We start from the raw sequence: 25,332 nt of genomic DNA, 5'->3' as shown, positions 1-25,332 counted from the left end.
TGAAAGGGTTGACCGGAAGTTGAATCGTAATAATGCGTAGCCTCCGCTGGGAGTGCACCAGGTTGAAGAAGAGTTCAGGGAAGTTTGAATGAGAAGATATCGTCGTTTCCATGAAAGTACTGATGAACCGTTGAGAACAATCACAAGGACTCTTTGAGACTACCTGACTCTTATTTTTATTTATTTTATCTGCGAAAGATTAATTCTTCTTCGAGGTAAGTCACGCTTATCATTAAACTTCTTGCCGTTGTACAACAGACGGACGTCCTGTTCTCACAAATAAATCATAAACATTAATTAGTTTAACTATTTGTTTAATCCAGAGATAAGTAATGAATGTAATACTTGTTTTAAAATGACGAGCAAGGATTTTCGCAAGGCGTCACTCTCGCGTAGGCTGGCAGATCTGGTCAAACCTGATGTGTTTGCTAGCTCAAGCCATTTAAAAGCTGTGGTACCTGCCAACCAAAACAATAAAATAACATTCCTTTTTTAACAAAAAAAAAAAAAAAAAAAAAAAAAAAAAAAGAGGAAGAAGAAGCCTCAACTCATTGGCTTTTTAGCATGTTCTTCTATATATTTCTACTTTAAGTTGTCAAACTCAGGATGTTGACAGTTGTGTGTGTGAAATGCAGTTCTCTGTTCACTCCACATTATCCAGTTTATTCACTGTTTATTTTTTATTTTTTCATAAATGTGTGTGAATGAAGCAAGTATGAATACTATGTTCGAAGTGTTTCTGCTCTTGACAAGTGAAATCAAATCCTGATCTTTCAATACAAATCTGTCGACCCCATCTGTCTCACATAAAACCTAAATATATTTCTAGTAACCAGTAACCATTTCTTAGTCGATTGCTTCCTCCCTTCTTCCATTCTCTCCTTTTTTAGACTCTGAATCTTCTCCTCAGCATGGCTGAGCCAGCTGAGCTGCTACTCATCAAGGACCAGTATGGGTTGGCGTTTCATTCCCTGAGCCGTGGGCTGGCAGCTGAGGAAGCTGGGAAAAAAGCAGAAGCCCTGGAGTTTTACAGAAAAGGACAACTGCACCTAACCCAAGGAGTGGAGGTTCCCACTGCAGGGGTGAGGCATCATGGAGCAGTCTGGGACACGGCCAGGCAGCTTCAGCAGAAAATGAGGGACACGCTGCAGACAGTCAGTGGCCACCTTTCTGACCTGGAGACCTCTCAGACAACAAAAGTGGCTCAGAGGGGCCTTCTGTTTAAAAATCTTCAGCCTCCCCAAAGCTCCCTACATCACCTGTATCCCAGCATACCTCCTACCAACCAGAACACAACCCCAATCCCCAAAACCCCCCCTCCCAGGCCTCCTTCCCCTGCTATTCTACACAAGCACACACTCCCTGCAGCAGCGCCAGGAACAACGGCCATGGCAAACACAGGGGAACAACCGCCAGCATACACAGTGCAGCCAACAGCAGGACATCGCAGCCTGGCTCATAGTCCTGGAAAAGATGGACACGAGCTGCTTTTCATCCCCTCAGGGGTGCAGATGTTTTTTGTGGCACCAAATGGGCAGGTCAGCTCTCTGTCAAACCCAGGTTTCCTTCGTATCATTACATTTGATAACCAGGAAAAGGATGTCACAGCAGGGAGGCCCTCAGCATTCTTACATGTAAGTAAACAATCTGTTTTGAGAAGTATGAATGTGATTGGGCGTTGGTATGTCTGAGGACATTTTTTCTTGGGGTGCGTCCTTTCAGCAAACGTGTGTGAGTGTAAACTGTTAACATAATACTCGACAAGTCATTTAACTCTCTGACTCATTATGTTGGCGCAAAGGTTAGTTGTCATTTTCTGAATGCAAAAGATGCTGCACTGCCCTCATACATCAGATTAGCTCTATGCACTATTTTATCCTATTAGGCATATTCTTAACAACTCATTGAGTCAACTTTAGTAAAAATAAAAATAAAAACAAATTTAAAATCTAAAATCAAAATAAATAGGTAAAAAGCAGGTATCCACATTTAAATCAGTACTTTTGATAGTTTTTGGATATCATTTTTTGTATGTTTTTCCAAAGATTTTTAAAAACTGTACTTACTCCTCAAAGATTTATCATAATGATGTTTATTATAATAAAGAGTGCAGGAATTACAGTTGCAATGATTTAAAATCTTAGTTTGTCAGTAATCTAATGATAATTTTCTTTATATTTATTGCTTGGTCTTTAGAACCTCAAAGAATCATCAAAGCCGTGTTACATTACTGTAAATGTAAAAAATGTTTCAAATGTAACAAACCAGAACAAAAAGTTGAATTTATAATGAGGTCTCAAAACAGAAGATGATTAATATCTGACAAACCAGACACAGTATGATTGAACTTTATATTCAGTTGGATTTTAGCTTTAGTTTGGGTGTCCTTTTGCATATCTGCTTCTTTAATTAGCAGTGTTACTCTCCAAAATGTTAGTGTCTTCAGTGTTTAATCTCCTCCTGTGCAAGCTGATTTATACATCAGAAATTTTAGACTTGAAAGAAAAGTTACAAAAGGACAGATTACACAAGCTCCCCATCCATAAATAAATGACAGTTTATCTTCTCTGATTCTGTGTGTGGGTTTCATGCAGAGCTGTGTAGGACTTATATAATAACTATAATGTATTCTGGCACCTCTACAAAGCATGCATTATGCCGTTCTGTGTACTGCGATGAAACCCATGACTCTGTGTTCCTACCACACCAAGCTGGTGGGCTGTTTGATTGTATTCTGGCCCTGCTTTGTTTCCCACTAACACAATGGTCCCATTAAGCGATGACTTTGCGCTTCTGTTGTGCTGCTGGTCAGTGTCCTACACTCTCACAGGGTCGTCTGTCAGGTGCCATATCAGACATGATGCAGCAACAAATCTGTATCTGTAATACTCAGTGTGAATGGTGCACAGTTGCACCTTAATGGCCACGCAAAGACAATGAAAGAGCTGCTTTTTTGCACAGTAAACTTGCTAAAGAAAATTTACCACTGATGTAAATTAGTTCAGAGTAGATCTGCTTAGTAGTTATGCTCCGTGGACAGTGCTGTGAGTACCAAGGATTCAAAGTGGGCTCTGCTTAACAAACTCCCTGATCACATGTAACTTAAGGACTACTATCGGCATTGTATCTCTGGTTAAAATTGAAAGGCATGTTTACACTGATATATCTATAAACAAGATCAGTTTCCACTTTATCAGTGGCAGCTCCTTAACAATATCAATATTTGTGGTTGATATAAGTCAAGATAAGGCTAAGAGTGTTTGCTAACTAGATGAACCAGCATTATACTGGCAACCAGTTAAGATAATCTTCACCTTCTTGTTCCTTAAAGGTGTGTGACTGCCTCTACCCGCTGACAGCTGACACTCCAGTCCTGTTGGCTAACTCTGGGGTCTACATGTTCCCTGACTGCCTGGCAGAGGCACCAGGGTCCTACGTGGGCATAGTGTTGTCCTCTGAGCTGCCTGCTGCTGACAGGGAGGTGTTTCAGGATGTCCTGTCGCAGCTGGTTGACCTCAGGATCCAAGTGGGTACAGATATGCATAGAGCTTTCTTAACATGTGCTTTCAGATGGTATGCTCAAAGTAATTTCTGTTGTTTTAGAGAGGAAATAAGGGTGATGGTGTTGATATTGTAAAATCCACCATCTCATACTTAACACTTTAGAGCAGGGGTGGGCAAACTTTTTGATTCGTGGGCCACAATGGGTTCTAACATTTGACAAAGGGGCCGGACCAGGAGCAGATGGATGGAGTGCTTTGGTAACTATCAGGGTATCATTCGTTTATTCCATATCCGTTTTAGAATCCAAAATCGGAAAACGGATAACAACTTGTTATTCAATTTTTCATTTTCAAATCAAAAAACAGAAAACAAATAGTCTATTTTTCGCTGTTTTGATTTTGTTTTGAAATTAAAATTAGAATATGAGAGAATGGAATTATAATGGGATTTTTAATCCGTGTATGGTTCGTTCTTTCGTTATTCTGTGTCAAAACAAAATCAAAACAACGAAAAAAAAACGGTCTTGTTTTTTCGTTTTTCTGTTTTAGAACCAAAACGGAAAAACGGAATTACAGAAAAACACGTTTTTTCTGTCCTGGTTTTAAAAATGAAAAAACAAAAAATAAGAAAAGATTGTGTCAAAATTGTTTGTGATATTTTGATATTAAATGTGAACTCTCTATATAGAAAACATCAGAATTGCTGGGAACATAAAACATTAACAAGGTTTATTCATTTAATTTTTATAAGTTCAGCGGGTCAGATTAAAACGTTTAACAGGCCGCGTGTGGCCCCCGGGCCGCATGTGGCCCCTGGGCCGCATGTGGCCCCTGGGCCGTAGTTTGCCCATGCCTTCTTTAGAGGGAATAAAATAGTCTGTGTTGTGTGCGAAAGCATTCTTACCTATCTGAGTCATGGCTTCTAGGAATACTTGTTTCCTGTTTGGATTTATTGTAATTGATAAACATATTAATTCATGGACTTCCTTCAGGGTCCTTCAGGGTCAGGGTCAGATGTCATCAATCTGAGTGAGAAAATCCCCCTTGGTACCTCAGGAGGGCAAACAATGTTTGCCGGGCCCCCAGGGGAGAAGGAAAAAATACTTCCTGGCTGGAGTGAAAAGATGGCACAGGGAATCTTGACAGGTATGCAGTAGTGTTTAAAATAAAAAGAAACAAAATACCACTCCTACATGTTCCTCTGCCTACCAAAAATGGCCACTAGAGGGCATTGTTCACCTTTAATATGTGTCCTATACTGAGGCCAGGGCAGTGATTTTTTTCCCAGCCACCTCCTCGTTTCCCTGCAGTAGATATTTTTGAGAACACAAATGTAAGAATAATGATGGTACCAATAAAAACTGATGGCTTAACTTTTTTTGGTCTAAAGGTGCCACAAGAGTGAGTATTCAGCTAGTGAAAGGGGCAGAGGCCACTGGCAGAGCCATACATAGAGGAGCAGCCAAGATCAGAGACCACATGACACCTGAGGACACCCCTTCAGAGGTCAGCCCCCGAGTCACAAAAAGTCTACAGGCTGCTAAAACAGCAACTGGGGGCGCTGTGCGGGTCAGTCAGTTCTTGGGTAAGTTGATGAATATACAAGTGAAAAAACTCATTGCAAGAGTGGCCAAGAGTTAACCATAAATCAGTACAAAGCTCAGAGTTCTGTGTCTTATTAACAAAAATACAAACTCATTTTGGATGTTGAGCAAAAAAAAAAAGCTCTTCGAAAGCAAAAACAATAGATAAGGTCATTGGTTTCTAAACTTAAAAATGTATAAGAGTATTCATGTACATATCTCCACAGTGAATGGAGTGAGTTCAGTGGCAGGACACATGGCAGAGAAGATGGCGCCCCATGTTAAGAAACATGGTGCTAAGCTTGTCCCTGAGTCTTTGAAGAAGGGCAAAGATGGTCAGGCATCCAACATGGAGGGAGCCAAGCATGTGGCAGTCAGCGGTGTGCATGGTGAGTACAGTAAATCAGGAATCTTCAGGAGCATGTATGTTGTCACATATAAATGTACTCATCCCATGCATAGTTCTCACATCCTTTGATTTATCTACTTAAATTGTTTTTTAAATATAATGCTGATTAGGATTTTTGCCTGACATGAGAATACCTGGAGATGACTTTTTACTCATCTGTTCTAGGTTTCTCTACCATTTGGAACAGTCTGGAGACTGGAGCAAAGCTCATCGGCAAAAGTGTTGCAGCAGAGACTGTCACATGTGTGACTTACAAGTAAGTTTTCTCCTTTTCTAATCTCTTGTTCTCCTTGGGCTTTATGTACATTTTCTGATAATTTAACTATTTTGGATCCTGTTTCTGAATCTGTTTGGTTACTTTCATCAGTAGATGTCTGGATCAAAATACCTGCTCCACTGTTGCCTTCTCTGTTTCTTTCCTCTTGGTACGTTGGGAAACTTATCTTCTTTCACGTTTGTTTCTTTTCAGATTTAGGGGCTTAGGGAATCTATTAAACTTGTCCAAGAACATATGACTGCATGGGGGAGTAAAGGCAAAGACTTTCAAACTGCTAAATTGCCCTGCTTCAGTTATACTCATTCATTAACTCATTTCAAGTCAGAAAATAACCCTCAATAAGACATTTAAAAATTGCGATGTAGCCAAACAGCTTGCACAGATGTGCCTAATGTTTATCAAAATGAATTTGATTCAAACTTGTTGAGACATTTATTTGTGTTTTGGGTTGTTTTTGACTTGGTATAGTTTGAGCCTCTGGTAAGTGTTTGATTTTATGGTCCTGTTTACTGGTATATTAACTTCAGTTTAATGTCTGCTTGTGTTGGGTGATTCTGCTTTTGCTGTTCATGCTATCTTTTATCTGGTTTGTTGCTAATAAAATTCTAAAAGTTATTGAGATCTGCTGTTCCTCACTGCTGGTGTGTTGATGTGCATGACAATGAAAAGATGACATTGCAGTAGATTTTCTCTTCTGTACACGTCTGTCCTATGCACCAAACTTCTGTCTCCTAACTCAGCCATATTATTTGTGGTGAAGGTATGGTAATGATGCAGGTGCAGCCACAGAAACAGGACTCAGGTCAGTGATCAATATTGGTGTGACTGCTCACAATATTGACAATCTGGGCATCAAGGCCATTGTGAAGACCACAGGCAAGCAGGCAGCCAAAGCCTTGGTGAAAAGTCCGGAAGCAAAACGAGCAGAGGCAGAAGGAAAGGAGGCCCAGAAGAGAGAACATCAACCAGAAACTAGCATGGATGTCGAGATGAAAGGAGAGGAGGAGAAGAAGAAAAAACTCTGAATGTAAAACAAGACTAAATAAGCCTTCCACAAAGTTGTTTCTCTTCACAAGCTATGAAATAGCTTACTAATTTACTGGTATTTGTGTCTTTCTATAGGTCAAGGTAAGAGGATTATACACTTAATGACACTGGCAATATTGTAATAGTAGTTTAAACTTGTCCTTTTAGTGCACTTCAGGTGAATTATTATGTTTATTTTCATTTGATTAAACATAGTTAATTAAACATCTCTAAAGTAAACTACAAAAACATTTAACACTGTCTGACAATATAAATGTTAAACATTACACATAAAGTAGTATGTGAAGAAAATAAAACAATATTTTAGCTATTATTGTTTTGGATGCCTGTTTGTATGGGATTTCTACCTTAAGATTTATCATTGGATAAAAACCTGTTGCTTTTGCTGACAAACAGACTGGTTTTGCTGCATTCAATCCCTTAGATCGCTGTCAAGTCAATGTTTAGACTTGAAATAAGATGAATAAAATGTCTGTTTATGGAAAAAATTTTAAACATTTGTTTTAGAAAATGTAGTCTACAAGTTGTGTTTTCTACGCTCTAACGTATGATACGGTGTATTAACCGGTGGCGCAGTTTAATTTTTCAGTATTCCATCCATTCAGTGCAATGCACTGTAATGACCAAATCTCACGAGCCAACCGGAAACAGAGGTCTCCATGGAAACGCTCGCGCGCAAACTTTCTTCTCAATGTCCACTTTTCCGAAATATGACAGCAGACAGCGACTACGGCAAGTATGATTTGGCACGCCTGCAGGCGGAACTTGAGCAAGAGAGGGAGATAAGGTAAGTTTGTCTGAAGTAAATTCGTTACGGAGGTAATAAAAGTGAAAATACAAAGTAAAGAAAATCCGGCTGTACTGTAGAGAGATGCTCGAGGAGTCCGTGTCTGACCTGCGAAGTACAATGTGTGAGCTGCAAGAAAGACTACACAGTGTTGATGGGGAAGGTAAGAGCGTTAAAGACTTATAGAATAATAAAATGTATTTATTGATAGTTGTATATCTGCCATCAACTATAACTTTTAGCAAACGAGCCTGCTCTTTCAGTCTGACTTGTTTTTAATATCTGCCTCTAATGTTTGTAGCTTCATTAAGATATAATATTTATTTGTAATTATGTTATAGGGAATGAGTGGAAGACCAGGTATGAGACGCAGATAGAGCTAAACGGTAAGCTGGAAAGACAGATGTCACTGATTCGTGAGCGACTGGAAGATCTACGTGGAAATCCTATAGGTGAGTTTATAAAAAAAAAAAAAGAGTTTTTTTTTTCTTTTAATAGAGATCATACATTTTGGTGGCTTAGTTCACCCAAATACACCTTTTACAACTCTGTGCACCCTAAAAAAACTCCCCAAGACAGTATCCAATCACATCTAGCTGGGTAGAACAAAGAGTCAACCACCCAATATCTAACTAAAATTTCTTTTGTGAAGGAATGCATAATCACTTACATTTTTGTTTTCAACAGATCGATTGGCCTCCATCAGACTGTATGATGACATGCCAATAGTGAGTACAGAATTGATTTTTTTAGGCTTTTTAAAATTGAATCAATTATTGTTGCGTAATGCAATTTAACAAGTTTTTTCTTAGAGTAGATGGATGTCCCATGAGGAGGAGAAAGTGTGTCTGTAGTAGTACATGAGGATGCACCAGCAGAGAGAGCCAGAGACACAGTCTAAGGAGAAAAGGGATTGTAATGCCAGCTGCCCTCCATTCTCCAGTTGATGCAGACCAAACAAACTGCAGTTTAATCAGAGCGCTGTAATCACAGGATTAAAAACCATCGGAGAGAATGAACACAAATTACAATGCTTTTGTAGAAACACACACATGAATGCACATCACACACTGTTGCACAAACACAGTGTGGGTATGAGTGTGCCTGCATGCCTTGAGGCAGAACTAACAGATGTTTGTATGTGTATCAGACAGATTGTGGACTGGGGATCTGTGAAAAACAGGAACACCCATGAACACGACAGAAACAAAGAATGACAGAAGACTTAAAATGACTAAAGGAAAATCAATATAAAAATATGTGTGCTGATAAATCTTCTATTGGCTTGAAAAATTAGATAACACAACTGATTCTTTTAACTAATTGAAATACTAAATATACTCTGCTGTGATTAATTAATAATCAGATTTGATGCTTTAAATTATGTAAATGGCTACATTCAAATCCACATAGTCAGATCATATTTAACTGTCAACCATCAGGCAGGTCCTTATTTTTGATTCATACTGAATTATGCATGTATAATGCTGTAACTTTAAAGACATTATTACATAATATGTAGTTGCTGTTTTTGGTGCACATGAAGGAGTAAGAATCAGCTCCAGCTCTGAAAAATTGCGATGCATCATGCCAAAATTTCCTTGCACCTTCTCCATGTCCCATCTCTTCTGTGTTTCTTCATGTATTGAATTATGTATAAGCCCAATACTTTGTTAAAGACATGTGTCTTCTTTATTAACTCCTCTGTTAATGTGTGATCCTTTTAGATAGAACAGTGTATATTTCAAACAAATGGGGATGTAATTAGACAGCAGCAGTACAACACCTTTGCGCTCAGTGGCGTCTTTGATATGAATGTCTCTAATTAATTGAAACACTTTTCTGCAGGAGACACTGAGACAGCGTCTGAAGATTCTGACTGAAGAGAAGTCTGACCTCCAGAGTCAGCTGATGGACTGCCATCTTCAAATTGAACTGGAGGGAAAGGTGTTCATCCAAGATTATACAGATTGTCAGATTTCTTTTATTTCCCAGATAAGTGGTAATACATTTTTCTTAGCTGAAGTTATTTTTTTAAGTTGGCAAAGGATTCAAAAAGATTTGTCTGATTATTTTGAGCAACCTTTGATGCTGAGTTGACCCTCAAATAGGCCAATGTGCTCTTAGTTTAGCCACATGGTTCTTTGTTTATTGTTCTCCTCAACAAACAGCCAGATATTTGCTTAAAAGAAAGGTTTAGCACACAGCATGTGGAGCCAGTAATCCTTGGTTTAATCTGTGGCTCATTAAGGCTGAAGACTTCCTGAAATATGCTCAGGCAGAAAACACATAACAAGCAGTGTAGCCATGAGTAGAGAAAATACTCATAACAGATTAAGCATAGTGACTGTGTAGCTCTCTATTTCATATATCCTTTCAGGCATTTCATAAAACCAACGATGAGAGGCGGGCATACCTTTCAGAAATTGCTAAGGTAAGCGTTTCCTTTCATCCGTGTGAACATAAGTGCTCCTGGCAAATAAAACCAGTAGCTTCAACTCCAAACCTACTCACTAGAACTCACTGAATATTAAGTACAAGCCACACTAAGGAGTAGCTGTCATGTCGTGCAACAAAATCACGTTACAGTGAGGAGAGAAGACTCGTGTAGCTCCTCACTTTCATGCCTGGTAATGAATTCTCATTCATCCTCTAATGCTGCTTTCTTATATAATAGCAGAGCAGAGTCAAGGACATTTAGCTTTTTTTGCTGCAGCCAAACTGGCTTCTGCAGTGCTGAAGAAAATGCAGCTGGCAGCAAACAACTAAATGTGTCTATTAACATTTTCAGTACTTTTCTGTAAGTTTGAGAGCTACAGACCTGCTCTTTATGTAACAGGACACACAGAAATCACTCTATGGGGTTGGCAGGAAACATCCCATGTGAAATTGGGGTTAAAAATGTTATGTTTACACAAACTGCCCACCCAGTTTATTTGGGAAGTTTCAGGAACTGTATACGCATCTGAAACTCAGGCATTCAGCTAAACTTGATGTCTGTGCATTTTTTGTGTGATTACTAATGAATTCTGTACTTTCACAGCTGTCTTCTACACTTGAAGGCCAGAAAAGGCAGTATTCTAACCAGCCAAAGAGGGCAGCAGAGAGCATGCAGAAGAGGTGAGAGCCTTAGTCCAATAGGAGTTAACAAAAATGTCTACGGAAGACAGATTCAGATCTGTTTCACTCAACTCTTACTCACATATACTTTTTGACAGACTTTGAATCAAATTTTAATATTTCTGCATAAATAGTTTTATTTCAGGGATTAAGGGACACCAGTTTATAATTGATAAAATTTTTCTGTACAGATTAGTTCTGATTTTTATCCTGGTAAATTTTAATATTGATCCTCTTTGACTTTTGATGTGTTGTTTTGGCACTTTCTAAGACTTGAATTGAAAAAAAAAAAGTTGTACCCAAAGCTTTGGTTTGCTTTACTCACTACAGTGTATTGCATGATTTCACAGAGGGAAACAAGCCAGCAGGAAGGCAGAGGCTGATTCTAAGAAAGGAAAGCAGAAAGAAGAAGATGGAGGAGGCACGCATGTGAAAGGAGTTGGTGGTAGTGGAGCAGCAGTGGTCGAGAGAAAGGCATCCCAAAAAGGAAGCAGGTTACCAACAGTGAAGTACAACCTGAAGCACAATCCCTAGCTGCAGGCAGAAAAAAATAAATCTTAAAGTCTACAATCTCTACAAAGTGTTTTTAAGAAAAAAATGTGTGTTATTTACTTAATTGCTGGTTTTCAGAGTCTGTATTTTACAATTTCTGGACATGTGTAAACAGGAGGAATCTTGGCTGGCTTTGAGTGAGCTAGTTTACCAGAACTAGCAACAATGTACTGGCACCCTACTGAGTCTGACATTTCTCGTGTCACTGCTATTTTCTTTTTCCAAAGCACCTCCTACGACTATATTTGACGTAAGCAGCATCATCCACCACTCGCTCTGTATGAGGTTCACCTACACAACAACCGGTCAGCCCCATCCCACCCACTGACCGCCTTTACAATTGTAGGCGTATGAACAAGTGGAGCCGTATGTAATAAAGTAGTGAACGGGAAAATAGCCAGAAGCTGTTGTGTGTTAACGGAGAAGGATGGAGGATGGGTACTGGACTTTTCAGGCTTGAAAGAACTGAAACAATATCTCAGTCAAACAGGCAAATCCAGCAGGTTTTCTTGGTTCTTGCTTCTCCCTGAAGCTTGATCTTCCTTTTTCTACTGACTGGTCTGCAAGGAGAGTGATGTCATATTAATGAGCTCAGGGATTCTGACCTAAAATTAGGTTTTGAGACAAAGAGGTCACAGGCAAAGAACTACAAATGAATTGGAAATTTGCATACCTTACTGTACAGCTTCCTGTCTAGGATTATTGGGGCACTGTGCTGTCGTGACAGGGGAACTGGCCTTTGAGAAGAAGGGCAAAGATCAAACCCTGGTGTCAGCAAGCATCGCATCTACTAAACTTTCTTAAGCATGACATTGCATGCTCCAACACCTTCAGTCAATACAGGTCCTTTGGTGCAGCAACTGATGGGACTTACATTATGTGAAATTTCTGTGTTCAGAATAGTTAGCTAGCACTAAGAAATTAGTATTCTTTATACGAGAGGCCAAATACGAGATTGCAGGGATGGATCATTGATCTAACTGTTACACAGATTTATTACTGCATTCATTGGATAATTTAGCAAAGCAAAAAATGAAATCATCTTCTATCTAAAGGGGACGTGTTTTCTCGTTTTCTACCGTTGTCTGTACCATCGCTAACTACTGACACAGTTTATGTAGAGTGCTTTCTCCCTTTACAGCTCCACTCATATTTCTGATACACTCTGCTGTCACAGTGAACACTCCAAATGCTGTGCAGTGACAGGTTATTTGTCTTAGATTAATGACTTAATTTAAAGATAGCCACTTCATGTTGCCCAATCTTACTCTTTTCTCCTCTCTCTTTTACACTATTTTCCATGCACATGCTTGTTTTAGCACGACTCGCAGCATCCTGCCCACACGGCCATAGCACAGCCAACCAGATGTCTCTTGTGCTGACAGGTGCAACACAGTGACAAATCACTCCAGCATCTGTCAAAACACCATGAATCACACCGCCGCTGCCTGCTCGTGCTAACTCAGATAGCCCTCCTGCCTGTACTCTCTGTGAATATGCCGCAAACAACCAAGTACAATCCAAGTGTTTTTATGTGTTTAACAGACTGAAATGAACTGATTTGATTTAGAATCAACCTAATTAAAACTGGGTGAACTAAAGACCTACTGAGTAATCCCCATATGTAATACTTTGTGGTGTTATGTTGTAAAGATTGGTTGTGAGGCATAACAAGAAATATGTTGGTAAGTTAATTCCAAAAGTATTTCTGCTTTGTCCTTTTAAGTATCATTCAAAGTGGGATTTGTCACAATAATAATGTCAGCATCGGTGTTAGTGTCTTGCGTGAGAAGAAGAGGGTTAAATTGTGCTTTTGGATGAGAGACAGCCTGATAAACTCTTAGTTGAAAAATCTGTCTCCTTGTTTATAAGCAGACAATAAAACTGCCAATACTACCAATTAAATGTGCTGCATTAAGTTTGATATACAAATCTCATAAAATGTGTCTGCACACAAATTGATAGTCCAATTTACAGATGCCAAAATTCTCCATCTCTTTATGTGCGAGTAAATTGGATCCCAGGAAACTGCCAAGTCATGCTCCCAGAAGATGACCTCTGAAGAATTGCAAAAGTTTAGTTTCGTCTTCATATGCATGCATATCATATTGCACCATAGCCATATATAACTTGTTTGACATATGCTAATAAACTTCTCTGTGCTGAATGCTGGAGTACCTACAAACTTGATTAACTATGAAGTGTTTGACATAAGATGGAATCTGTTAACTCTGAAATGGTACAAATGCATTTAATCAAAGTAATAATGTATTCTGTGTAGATTTTCCACAGATGTTAAAACAAAACATTCAGAATTTGTAGCATTTTGACAGGCGACCTCATCATAGCTTTGGCTTTATGTCCTTCATTTTACCCCTTGTCTTTCTTTCAGTGGTTAAGGACACATTCAGCTCCACATGTGTCGTGCCTCCTCGGGGCTAATGTAGACAGGGACACCTTTTTAGCCTTGAGCTTGTGACGCACTGTGGCTGTTTGTGTGCCTCTCTTCCCAAAATAGAAAACATCAGTGTGGTGGAGCTGATTTTGTGTTTCTGTCAGTGTCACACCCTGTGATGCATTTATGGTCAACCCAAGAGGCAGCATGAAAGATAAAATCCCATCCTGTGTGTGTCCTTTAGAGCATTTGATGTAGCAAACACATGCAAGTGGTTCATCAGGAAGGGTTGATGGGGCATAATTGAGTGGTCTCTGGAGGCCATGAAGTAGGTCAGTGGTCGTTATCTCTTTTATGGCTCAAAGGCTGTTTCATGTCATCTACAAACAAATAAACTTCAGAGGTTATGAGAATAAAAAACATTCTACATGTTAAAGCAGAATCTTCTCCAGTCCTCGGCTCCCTACATCCTTAATGCTTTTTGGGTCCTGGGTAACTCAACATTATGATAAGGCATGCGGCCCCTTGCGAATCATCATAACAGTTAAAAATGGATAAAATGATACTTGTCATTCTGTTTGAATCGTTTTGAAAACAGCCCTGCATAGTTTGAATCTCATGGTTAAGGCTTAAACCACCCTAAAGATCCCCCCTCCCCTTTGCAAACACTAGAGTAAGTTACATAACAACTCACATGCACATATTCTCAGGGGTTTGACACAAAGCTGGTTGATGCTTTGCCTGATCTGCCTGCAAGCTCACGTTTTAAGGATAATAAGATATCCAAATTCTGAAACATATTAAGAGGGTTATCTAAGATCAAAGGAACTTATGGATTGATTAATTTGCTTGGCATCAAAATGATATGGCTTGACTCTTTAATTGTCATCAAGGAAGACAGATTGATTCCCCCCAGACATCTCGTGTTTTCGGGTTTGGGGGGCTGGGGAGGCGGTGCGGGACCAGCAGCATCCCTAGCACGGGTGGGAAACGTGGGTTTGCATCCTAATGAGGGGTGGGGGCGCTGAATGAACATCACGACAGAGTGACGTGGAGGAGGTGGAGGAGGAGGAGAAGGCGGAGGTGGGTGAAAAGAGAATGGGAGGGGAAGCAGCTGCTACCTCCTTCACTTCCAATCCAGACTCTGCTTCTCGCTCACACACAGCACGCGCACAGACACACGGGCTACTGGTTGTGGAGCACATCAACCGGACAACAAAGGGTACACACAGGAGGGCAGCTCACTGCAGCCAGGACAGGATTACAGCATCCAGTGCCAGCGACAAGCTTACTGAACTCTTTTTCGTTTTCTGCTCGGAAATAAAGCGTCAGTCAGACTGGAGGTGACCGTCAAAGAAGCGTTAATCGCTCGCGTGGGTAAGCCTGTCAACATGCTCTTTATCATATGGTCAAAAGATTATCTTTGCTTTTTGTCTTGTGCACCGCATTACCTTGAAAGTGTTTAGATCGAAGGTAGAAACAAAAATTTGTCACTCATGTCTAACCGTTAATGAGGTGGGACTGTTTATGGTCATTGTGAAACTCCTGATAAAGGTAAGTGTTCAAGGCATAAGGTTCTGAATATTTATAAAAATGAAATTATGGACTTATATTAGTTCGTGACTGTCGCTGTCTCCCTTTCTGATAACTCTGCGCACTCTGACAGACAGTCGTCATGAAGCATGCTGTCCACCTCTCGGCTTAACAGCACTTAATCTGTCATTAGGGGGTTATTTTCAGACCAGGCTACCAGCCGACGGATACCGGCTGGCTACTTTACCAGCCGTCCGAGCCTCCCTCTGCCGGTTTCCTCCTTCCTCTGCGCCCCTTTTGTTTTTGTTTACTTCCCGTTAGTGAAAACTTTCCCCCCTTCGTGTCTCCCTTTTCCACAGACAGTACAGCCGTACTTGTGAGCCTCGGCAGCGAGATGGAGATGGAACATTTCGACGTCGACCGGGACAAGGGTCAGAGACACGGCCGGTCCAGCGCGAAGATGAACGGGGTCCCCAGCCCTACCCACAGCGCCCACTGCAGTCTGTATCGGACCCGAACCCTGAAGACCCTGTCAACGGAGAAAAGAGCAAAGAAGGTCCGCTTCTACCGCAACGGAGACCGGTACTTCAACGGGATAGTGTATGCCATCTCTACAGACAGGTTCCGGACCTTTGACGCCCTGCTGGAAGACCTGACCCGCTCCCTGTCTGACAATGTCAACCTCCCCCAGGGCGTCCGGACCATCTACACCCTGGATGGCTCCAAGAAGATCACAGCTATAGACCAGCTGGTAGAGGGTGGGTATACAGCACTTCAGCACTCATGCATACATTATGCATGTGGTCACAGTGTTTAAGCCTACTGGACCCTCTGCACCTGGGCTCCATCTAAAACCAAACCCAAGACCTTGTTTAAAAACACCTGCTTATGCTGTCTCCTCATTTCTTTGCATAATCCAAACATGAGACCTAATGTCAACTTATATGTAGTGCAAATCCTATATAAAACTAATTAATCCAATAGAGCACAGGCAACTGCAAATTATTATGAGGATTACTGCACTCATAGTGTCCATGTGGTTAAACAAGCATAACGTTTAGGCTCAGATTAGTGCACACTTGATCTGTAGCGTATTACTCTCTCAAAAGTGACATGTGAAGAGCTACATGTTGACATGTTTTAGCCTGACATAAGAATGAAAAATAATTGAGGAACAAAGTTAATGGATGTCAGTAAATTTGAGGCTGTTTTTGCATCCTGTCGCCTGCTGCAGAAACAGTTATGTTGTTGTTTAGCCTTGAAATGTACAAACAGCTAACCTCTGCTTCTGTCTCCAGGTGACAGCTATGTGTGCAGCTCCATCGAAGCTTACAAAAAGTTGGATTACACAAAAAACGTCAACCCCAACTGGTCAGTGAATGTCAAGGCCTCGGCGACATCCACCCGGGGACCTCCTTCCCTTGGCAGCACCATGGCTGGTGCCCTCGAAAGCCGTGAAATCAAGGACTTCATCCGTCCAAAGCTTGTGACTGTGGTGCGGAGCGGTGTGAAGCCCCGCAAAGCTGTGAGGATCCTGCTGAACAAGAAAACAGCCCATTCCTATGAGCAAGTCCTGACTGACATCACTGATGCCATCAAGCTTGACTCCGGGGTGGTGAAGAAGATTTACACTCTTGAAGGCAAAATGGTAAGACATATTTTGTTTTAGGGTTGCAGAGGATGAGCAGCTGATTTTATTAGCATTCTGAGGGTAAAGCAAAACCTTGTTTTGAGGTCATTTTTTTAGATTTTGTAATTTTCTGGCAATGTAGATTGGCAGCCTACATCAAAGGTAGCAGTTTTTCTCAGCGTCTCTAAGGACTCCTGTCTTAATACAAGTCATACTATTTTGATGTGTTGTTGCAAGTGTAACACATCATATTTGGTTCTGAAGAGAGAGACAGATCAGATGCAGAGATAAAAGTGTTTTTGGATGTAGTTTTGAAACAAAGTCAGTCAGTTTTTGATATGCAGCATGGAGTTTTAGGCCCCTTATTTCAAGTAAAGTGGATGTATCAACAGGCTGACAGAAGCATCACAGTGGCTTAATAATTTATGGCCACACTCTCATTTCTCTTTCATGAGCCTTTTATGAATGAAGTGTCCCCGTTCACAACCAGAGGTGCAGTGAGAAACAGTCACACACACACTCACACACGGAAAGAGGTCGAGCTAAGGTAAAGATGCAAGGAAACTATGAATGGAGCCCACGCTGGGCCAGAGCTAAGCCTCCCATCATGGAAATGAATCCGGGCCCCTTGATAGTCCACCCACCTTTCGTCTCTCTTTCTCTCTCAGCTGTGGAGGGAAACCTTATAAAAAGAATGTGATTCAGTGCAGTACTGTACACACGCCAGTACGTACGTATTATGTGCATAGGCCTATGTACATATTCCCCAGTACAGCACTAAAGTGGAGTGGATGTGGGAGAGGCAATATTTGTTTACAGATAAACAAGCCTGAAAACACTATCTCTGTTTGTAAGGGTAAATAGAAAATGATGGCATCCCTTCTTACATCTCTGGGTTTCAGGTTAGGATCCTGCTTTAGCTCCATAGTATCTTCGTTTTTTGCCCTTATTTCACCTCTTTAGCGCATACATGACTCTATCACCATTGATCCTCCATGTCTGTCTGTCTGTTCCAATCTCACTGTCTCTCTGTGGCTCCAAATATAGCATCTCAGAACGACTTTCCTTTGGCAAAAGCTTTATAATGAAATGATTATGTTGAAACAGATTGTGTTTGATGTAAAGGGCATTGTGCCATTCTAGGCCGTACAGCAGTAATCATCCTCTAAATGCACAATTTGTGAGTCATTCTCATGAATTTGCTCTTAGCCCCGTGGGGCTTTTTATTCATAATTGCCTCTCGAATTTTCTGTGTAACCATTTACCTCTCTCCTCTGTAACCATCTTTATGTTTTGGGCACTCATATGTTTTTATGAAGTATTGCAGATTTCAAATGATCCACTGGTTAACTAGTGGGAAGTCTTTCTGCATTTCCTGTCCTAAACTGCTGTAAGATCTGTGCAGCAACCATTAATATCCATGGATCAAGTTTTTACCTTGAGAAACCTCCTCGGTTCGGGATTAAATTTTTACTTTTACACAATAGCTGCTTACACTGTGGTTGCCATTGGTTACAGTTATCTGGGAGATTATACAACAGTTGCTGCTCCTGCCCAGTTCACCCCTTCTGAGATTGGAAATAAGACTAGTATGGTTTTGCTATTTTTAGGTGCAGTATTGATTGGGCCTGTAGGCATGGTAACACACTCGCTGCCAAATGGGCTGGGCTTGGCTGGGTGCAGAAACAATGTTGTCTTATTTTTATGTGATTATGTGTACATGTGTGGGTTAATGCAGGTGGGAGAGTTTGAGTGTGTGATGATTTTATTTGGAGAACCGCACAGTGAGAAAACATGTGTTCCAAGGCAGGGTTGGATCTTTTCTTGCTTGGACTGGGTCTCCTTTGCACACTTTTTCAATGTCCTACTGTTTTTTTCAGACGAAAGACTTTCAAAAACATTGTATAAGTTTATAACAAATTGGCAAATCAATGCTAGTTTTGGCACAACACAGAAAAAAAATAAGCATAGCACAACCTCAAAACAACTTTGATGCCACTGAAAATGAATGGAGAAAATAACAATACAACATGATTAAATGTGACTGTGTGAAGGTTGAGAGTAGGAACGATAAGACCATATGCAGATGACACTCAACTATACATTATTGATTTAGCTCCGTGCTAAAGTTAATTACCTAAGTGTGCTTCAGGATAAGGTTGCTTCAAGGGTTAAGTAGAGTGTGTGTGTGTGTGTGTGTGTGTGTGTGTGTGTGTGTGTGTGTGTGTGTGCGTGTGTGTGTATCTGAGTGCCTACAGCTACCTGCATGTGTATGGATGTGTTACGTTGTATGAGCTTCTGCCATCAGCCCAGTCGTGTCAGTCATTGAGCCCAGAGCAGAAGTAGGTTTCTGGGCCTTGATGTCAGCAGCTGAATCCCAGCAGAGCCCAGAGAGAAAGAGAAAGAGAGACACAAAGGCTCTTCGCCCTCATTAACCCCTGTAATGAGGCCACAGACAGTTGGGCAAGATGTACATCCCAAAAGCCCCTCTTCTATTTTTCCTTATATAACTACATAAAAAAATTTTTTTTAAAAACTTAGGAGTCAGAAGTTCAGTTCTGTTAAAGTTTTGCAGTTTAAGTTTGCTCAAGTTAATAATACATTATGTATCTGTTATCTGAAGGGTTTAACAGAGTTCATTTTCAGCCACAGTCTCCTCCAACGCCTCTCACCCTGCTGTATTTGTAGGTATTTTCTATGTTTGTATGCAGGGGTCTTGCAAAGCAACAAATTTACCACTTATTTAGTGATGGGTAACTTTCACATTTGAAACAACATGGTACCTATTCCCAGTACCTGGCAATCGGTAGCGGTACTCAGCGGTACTAATATTCAGTACTTTTTTGCGTTAATGTGGTAAAAATATCAGTTTATTTAATAATTTATATATATATATATATATATATATATATATATATATATATATATATATATATATATATATATATATATATATATATATATATATATATATATATATATATATATATATATATTTCAATTTAAAATATTTATCTTTCAATTTAAAATATTTATCTTTCATAAATATAACCTTGAAATGCTGTGTTCAGGTCCGGCATGGAAAATCGCTTACTCTTCTTCTCCCTCACAGTCACAAGGATGCATTTAGGTTCCTAAACATGCTACCTTTTGATTTTACATTAATCGGTACCCCGGTTCTTTTGACAGAATTCGGTCAGGACATAAAAAGGACCTAATGCAGTACCAATCCCTACAGTTATTAAGATTAAAATTCAAATTTCAACTTACCCCACGGACCACTCTGGTGGTAAGAAAAAAACTCAGTTAACAGTCAAAGTTGAAGACATTTTGTCCGTAGCTAAACATGCCATAAGGGTTATTTGCTATGAATTAACAGTTTTCAAACAAATTTATCTAAATTATCTTGAACAAAACACTGCCAGAATGTGCTTTGGTCATCTTGTTGTTTTAAGACCTGTGACATTAGCACAGAAGATAGCTGCTCATTAATACATCTGGGTCTGCTCAATATTTTTGCCTTTTTAAAAATTTCTTCCCAAATGCTGTCTCTTTGCTAAATTAATGTTTGAAATAGTATTGCAGAATTCCTTCCCGATCATCCCTGTATGGAAAGTATCTTGGGATTTTTGTTTGGGGGGCTTTGGCGCCATATAAATTTCCATTTATTGAATGAATGAATGATGGTTAATTTAGGGAAATGGGGGTGGGGGATGGGTTACAAATGGCACGTGATAGGTTGTGAACAAGTTTCTCTGAGCATCTGGCATGTGCCATTTACACCAACCACTTGGCCCACTTGGTAATAACACTATTGTGATAGCTTTGGCTATCAAATATCTGATTGTAACGCAAGAAACCGTGTGAGACAGCATGTATCGAGTTCCCCCACCACAGCCGTATTGATTCCGTCTCTCGCTCTCTAACTCTTCAGGCCTCATTGTATCATCCAAGTGCTATTTTTAGCCCCATCCCTTCTCCTCTGGGGTTACCATCACCACCTCATATTTCTCAACATGCTCTTCCCTTTTGATAGTTTTTATGGTGATTTTTCTAGCTGTGTAGGAACCAAGCTGCAGCCCTGATGTGATGTCGTAGTGTTGCTCAGTAAAATGGTGTGGCTGGATTGGTCTGATGAAGAAGATAGACGACTTGTAAGTGGCTTAGGACACAGGCATGGCTGGCCTATTAATACAACTAATCTCTGTTTACACACACTCACACACCATCATGCCCCCCCACCCCACACACTCACAAACCACAAACACTATAATGTAGAACCGTTGGCAGCATTTCAAGGCTCACGCATATTTAGGCACGAATAATGACACAGACTTCTTCTAATGGACCCATCTAGATTTCTACCCATGCATCACTGGGCATTAACTGCAGGAAATTATCAACCAGTGCATCAAGCCATGCCACTTATTCATCTCTGTGGTTGTTTATGTTCTGCTTTTAAGGATCCTATTAACAAGCTCCTTGGTATGTACAACAAGGAGGAATCCCACTTTGGCTGGTAATGCTAAAACTGTACAGCGGTAAATTATTGAGTACTTCTCTGATAAATACTCTTTGATGAGCTTAGTATTTGCATTCATGACCCTGAAGACAGGAGATTAGAAATATATTTGTGGATTTGACTCCCCAACATGGGCCACCAGTAGGACAATATTGTGATCTTTTTGTGAAGCATTTCAACATTTGCAGTTCATACTGTACTTTGTTTATGACCAAATACTGAATACTGTTACATCACCATCGGCTCTAGATGTATTTGTGTTCAGTGCCATTATGGCAATGAAAGCATACAACATGTAGCCTGAAAACAAATTTCATACATCACTAACTTTGTACAAGGAATGAGCATTTCCAGCAAAGATATTATTGGATAGCAACCGTGAGCTATTGATATTTGATCCCTACCCCCACCAAATCCAACTTTGCCAGTTTTAATTTTATGCTTCATTGTGGAAAACAAACAAAAATAAATAATTGAAAAAGGGGTCATTGGCTTGGCAGATCTTGGCAGATCAATTGGATGCTCTGTGCCCTGCTTATGACCTTTTATTCAAACAGACCCTCTGCCATTAGCTTGATAATTCCTACTTTGTAATATTTAGTGCCTAGAAAAACACCACACCAAGAGGTGGGTGACTGGTTAGATTGAATTTTGATTTTCTTGAACAATGCCTTAATATGTGCAGGAAAATAGCAACAAAATAAAGAGGTGCTCATATCTGACCAAAGGGGGTGCAAAAATCAACACAAGCTGAAAGCTCCTTACAGCAGTTTTAAGGCTGGATAGTCCTGACTTTTTAGGCCCTTCAAACTGTAAAAAATCTAATATGCAAAGCAGTACCCAATGATGTAAGACAACATATAATTCAATATTTCTCATCAACTTTCAGGTCAAACTTTCAGGTGCTCGTTAGAATAAAACATTTCTGTCAACATTTCTCATAATCATCAGTGAAATGACAAATGTCCTGATAACTTATTTATTTTAGCATGGTGGTTAGATTTTCCTGTCATCACTGCTGTCCAAATTTTGACTCTACACAATGGCTAGCAAGGCTTGCATTCTGCAGTGATTTCTGTATATCATCAGCATATAAGAGTATAGTAGTAAGAGACTCTCTTTTTAACTTGTTCCTTTGTCTGCTTGTTGTTCCATGTTGCTTTGAGAAATATGCATTTTTATACTCACTCCCATTAAGTGTGATGCACTTTGGCAAAATTCCTGTAGCAACAGAAATAATACAAAGTCTCCTTCAGAGTCCCTGCTTTTTCGTTCAAACCTTTGTTTCTCATGTATGTATATAACCAGTCCAGTCCTTATACAGTTTTTCACACTCCCACCACTTAACAGTGTTTTCACACTAATTAAACGGCGCACGTGGAGATTAGGTGTAGGAGAGGAGTGTTGACAAACCACTTGTTCACTATCTGCAGTGCAGCTCTCACTTCTCAAACCGCATTGCTGTCCTGTTATTCTCCTTGTTGGCAAGGCTGAAGAGTTTTTCATATCCTTTTATCCCCCTCTTCTCCTTTCTTTCCTTTTGAAGCCTCCTACTTCTCTCTGCCTCCTATTTTCTTTTCTTCTCATGTATCCACCACCCATCACTGTTTCTATTTCTCTCCCTATCCACAGTTATATAATCTGTTGTCCTCTGTCAAAAAATTGGCTCCCTCCACATCCATCATTTGTCAGTGCTTCTTTGATCATCTTTCCATCCTTTTTTTTTTCCTTTTCTTAATCTTTATCTCGTTGTCAATGTGCCATCGTTTTAATGGCTGTTTACTCCTCCTTTACTTAGAACACTCTGCGTCCTCCCCCAAACCTGAGAGCTGCAACACATGGCATCATTCTCTCTATACACTCTTTTTAACATAGCACCCCACCCTTTAATCTACATTTATTCTTCTGGATGACATCTCACTTTTTTGTCCCTGTCTCCCATTTCCTCTGTGGTCTGCTCTCAGCTGTGCAGGGGCTGAGTGACATCTCTTAAAAGTATTGTTTATTAAGTAGAGCAAGGATAGTGCTTGTGCTTTCTGTACACAGCTTTTAGCTGTTTTCTAAACTTTATTTGATATTTTTTTTAATGTGTCACTTTTTCCTGCATAGGAGGATTGTGGGAAGCAAAGTCTGTCTACTCCAGCTGATCTGCTGAGTCACAGCTACTCAGCACAGCACTGTGTGTGCGCGTGTGGAGGGAGTGTGAATGTGTGTCATGCACCTAGTTTGCAGAGAACTGGCTCCTGTACTGAGTTTCTGAAACAAATGACTAAGATGATAAATGGGTCGAGGAGCTATCCTCAACAAATGATTATTCTGCTGTTTTTTAGTTTTGTTTTAAAGGCAGTGCTGAGTCTGATTGGTTTTCTGTCTCTATCTCTGCCTCTGCCTCTGTCTCTGTCTCTGTGTATGTGTGCATGTGTGCGTGTTTGTGTTGCAGACAGTTACATAGTTTGTTTGTGCGCCTTTGTTTTCCCGCAGAGAGTGTCTGTATCAGAATAGAGGACTCTCTGTAGCCAAAGAATCTGCTGCCAAATTAGGATCGATGGCAGACATTTCCAGTACTGGCACGCTGGTTGAAAACCCAGTCACACAACAAGACTCCTGTCTCATCATACACACAGACTGTCTGAGTCATGCACTACCTGACTCACTCACTTACTCACACTCTTAGTCCTCTCTCAACTTAATCTGCATTTAAAAGATTTTCCCAATTTGATGCTTTTGGCTGCTGATAGATCTTAGATGTCCAAAGTTTTGTTTGATAATGCCAACATCATGAAACATTATGAAGTTAGGTTGTTAACACGAGAGCTTGCTTTTACAAACCAGTTACAATGTTCAATGTATGTCGACAGTAGAGGCACCCCCCTGTCATTGCCTGTCTATGAATATGAAACATTAAAAGTTAACTGCATTCAGTCTGCATGATGTATTTATTAAAATAACTTGAGTGTTTCCTTTAGGGACGTTCTTAAGTGACTGATTTCATAGTTATTTAAAAGAGCTGTGAGGAGTTTCTTAGTGATCTTGAAAAAGTCTCCCTTCTAGATCCCTTCCGATCAGGTGGAGCAGGACCAGATTGATTTACGCCATGTCTAGGTCTCCATGGCAACACCACGCCCACTAACGAAGTTTAGTAGTGAGAAGAGAGATGTGTGTTTTTCTCTGCCGAAAACTATTTCTCTGATAATTTTTGTAGTGACAGTGGACACAGGAGCCTAACTGACAGACAGAAAAAGGACAGAAGAGCAGAAAAAAGCTTAACAGGAGAGTGATACAGCCAGAGCTAAAGGCTAACACAGGGGCTAAACTGATTGTGATAATATTCAGTCCAACGTACAGTCAGCAGTTATTCTGAAGTGGTCTGTTCAAACTTGAGAGTCTATCAATAAAATGAAGAGTGAGGTTACGTTAGCTCTGCTTGGTAGATGACTGGCAGGACATAGCTAACCAGGATTCACTAACGTTACACATTACAGACATGTCTTAGAGCACCAGGCTGCCTGCTGCACTAAATATAGACAGCTACTAAACTACAAGCATATTGACAGTGTATACTTGTTGTTACGTTAGCCTACAGATACATTGGAGCACAGGACTGCCGATGGCGCTGCATATAGCTGGCGACTAGAACACTTGCTTGATGTTACGTCTCAAACTGTGTTGCTATGTAACGGTATTGATAAAAACCTTTCCTTGATGTGTTGCATCCAGTAAAAAGTTGAATTGAACAAAAAAAAAAAAAAAGTTTTGATCTGACCTCCATTTTATTCCAAAACAAACACTCGCCTCTCTTAAAGTAATTTATGACTGTGCGTGAGACCCCAGGCCAGAAGATGGTGAGTCCAATTAAAACAGATCCTCCTCACAGCATCTTCAAACTGAAATCTTCAAACTTCCAACAGCTTGACAAAAAAAAAAGATAGATAACAGTCGAAAAGCTATTAAAATGTATTTAACACAGCTTAACA

The 25,332-nt window shown here is 40.2% G+C and overlaps 3 protein-coding genes across 4 annotated transcripts in view; all 3 read left to right on the top strand.

Moving 5' to 3' along the window:
• Positions 1-41: 41 nt before the first annotated feature.
• Positions 42-6,992, top strand: sparta (spartin a). Of its 2 annotated transcripts, none has more exons than XM_074672192.1 (8): positions 42-215; positions 891-1,634; positions 3,332-3,526; positions 4,496-4,649; positions 4,894-5,088; positions 5,314-5,475; positions 5,661-5,751; positions 6,533-6,992. In XM_074672192.1, the coding sequence occupies exons 2-8, from the start codon at positions 912-914 to the stop codon at positions 6,795-6,797; spliced, it is 1,785 nt and encodes a 594-aa protein (XP_074528293.1). In that variant the 5' UTR covers positions 42-215; positions 891-911; the 3' UTR covers positions 6,798-6,992. The 2 variants fall into 2 exon arrangements, with proteins under 2 accessions (XP_074528293.1, XP_074528294.1); XM_074672193.1 differs by lacking the exon at positions 6,533-6,992 and adding an exon at positions 5,965-6,519 and having other exon boundaries at positions 44-215.
• A 496-nt stretch (positions 6,993-7,488) lies between these two features.
• Positions 7,489-13,396, top strand: ccdc169 (coiled-coil domain containing 169). Its single transcript, XM_074671674.1, has 8 exons — positions 7,489-7,606; positions 7,687-7,769; positions 7,948-8,058; positions 8,294-8,334; positions 9,455-9,553; positions 9,987-10,040; positions 10,650-10,726; positions 11,077-13,396. The coding sequence occupies exons 1-8, from the start codon at positions 7,530-7,532 to the stop codon at positions 11,258-11,260; spliced, it is 726 nt and encodes a 241-aa protein (XP_074527775.1). The 5' UTR covers positions 7,489-7,529; the 3' UTR covers positions 11,261-13,396.
• Positions 13,397-14,778: 1,382 nt separating this feature from the next.
• The window catches only part of dclk1a (doublecortin-like kinase 1a), a 49,771-nt gene continuing 39,217 nt past the window's right edge, over positions 14,779-25,332 (top strand). The window contains exons 1-3 of the mRNA XM_074671673.1: positions 14,779-15,050; positions 15,566-15,964; positions 16,505-16,854. Of these exons, the coding sequence (XP_074527774.1) occupies positions 15,601-15,964; positions 16,505-16,854 (714 nt within the window). The 5' untranslated portion in view covers positions 14,779-15,050; positions 15,566-15,600. The remainder of the gene's footprint in view (positions 15,051-15,565; positions 15,965-16,504; positions 16,855-25,332) is intronic.

Source organism: Halichoeres trimaculatus, unplaced genomic scaffold (genome assembly GCF_033239565.1).
Source record: "Halichoeres trimaculatus isolate MK-OKI-2021-1 unplaced genomic scaffold, fHalTri1.1 fHalTri1_scaffold_6, whole genome shotgun sequence".
Lineage (NCBI taxonomy): Eukaryota > Metazoa > Chordata > Actinopteri > Labriformes > Labridae > Halichoeres > Halichoeres trimaculatus.
Note: the sequence above shows the minus strand (reverse complement) of the source record. Positions and strands in the feature narration are given on the sequence as shown.

Coding starts and splice junctions, on each gene's coding strand:
- ccdc169 (XM_074671674.1), top strand. CDS start 7,530: ATGACAGCAGACAGCGACTACGGCAAGTATGATTTGGCACGCCTGCAG. Junction 7,607..7,686: donor GAGCAAGAGAGGGAGATAAG/GTAAGTTTGTCT, acceptor GCTGTACTGTAG/AGAGATGCTCGAGGAGTCCG. Junction 10,041..10,649: donor ACCTTTCAGAAATTGCTAAG/GTAAGCGTTTCC, acceptor GTACTTTCACAG/CTGTCTTCTACACTTGAAGG.
- sparta (XM_074672192.1), top strand. CDS start 912: ATGGCTGAGCCAGCTGAGCTGCTACTCATCAAGGACCAGTATGGGTTG. Junction 4,650..4,893: donor GGCACAGGGAATCTTGACAG/GTATGCAGTAGT, acceptor TTTGGTCTAAAG/GTGCCACAAGAGTGAGTATT. Junction 5,752..6,532: donor GTCACATGTGTGACTTACAA/GTAAGTTTTCTC, acceptor TTTGTGGTGAAG/GTATGGTAATGATGCAGGTG.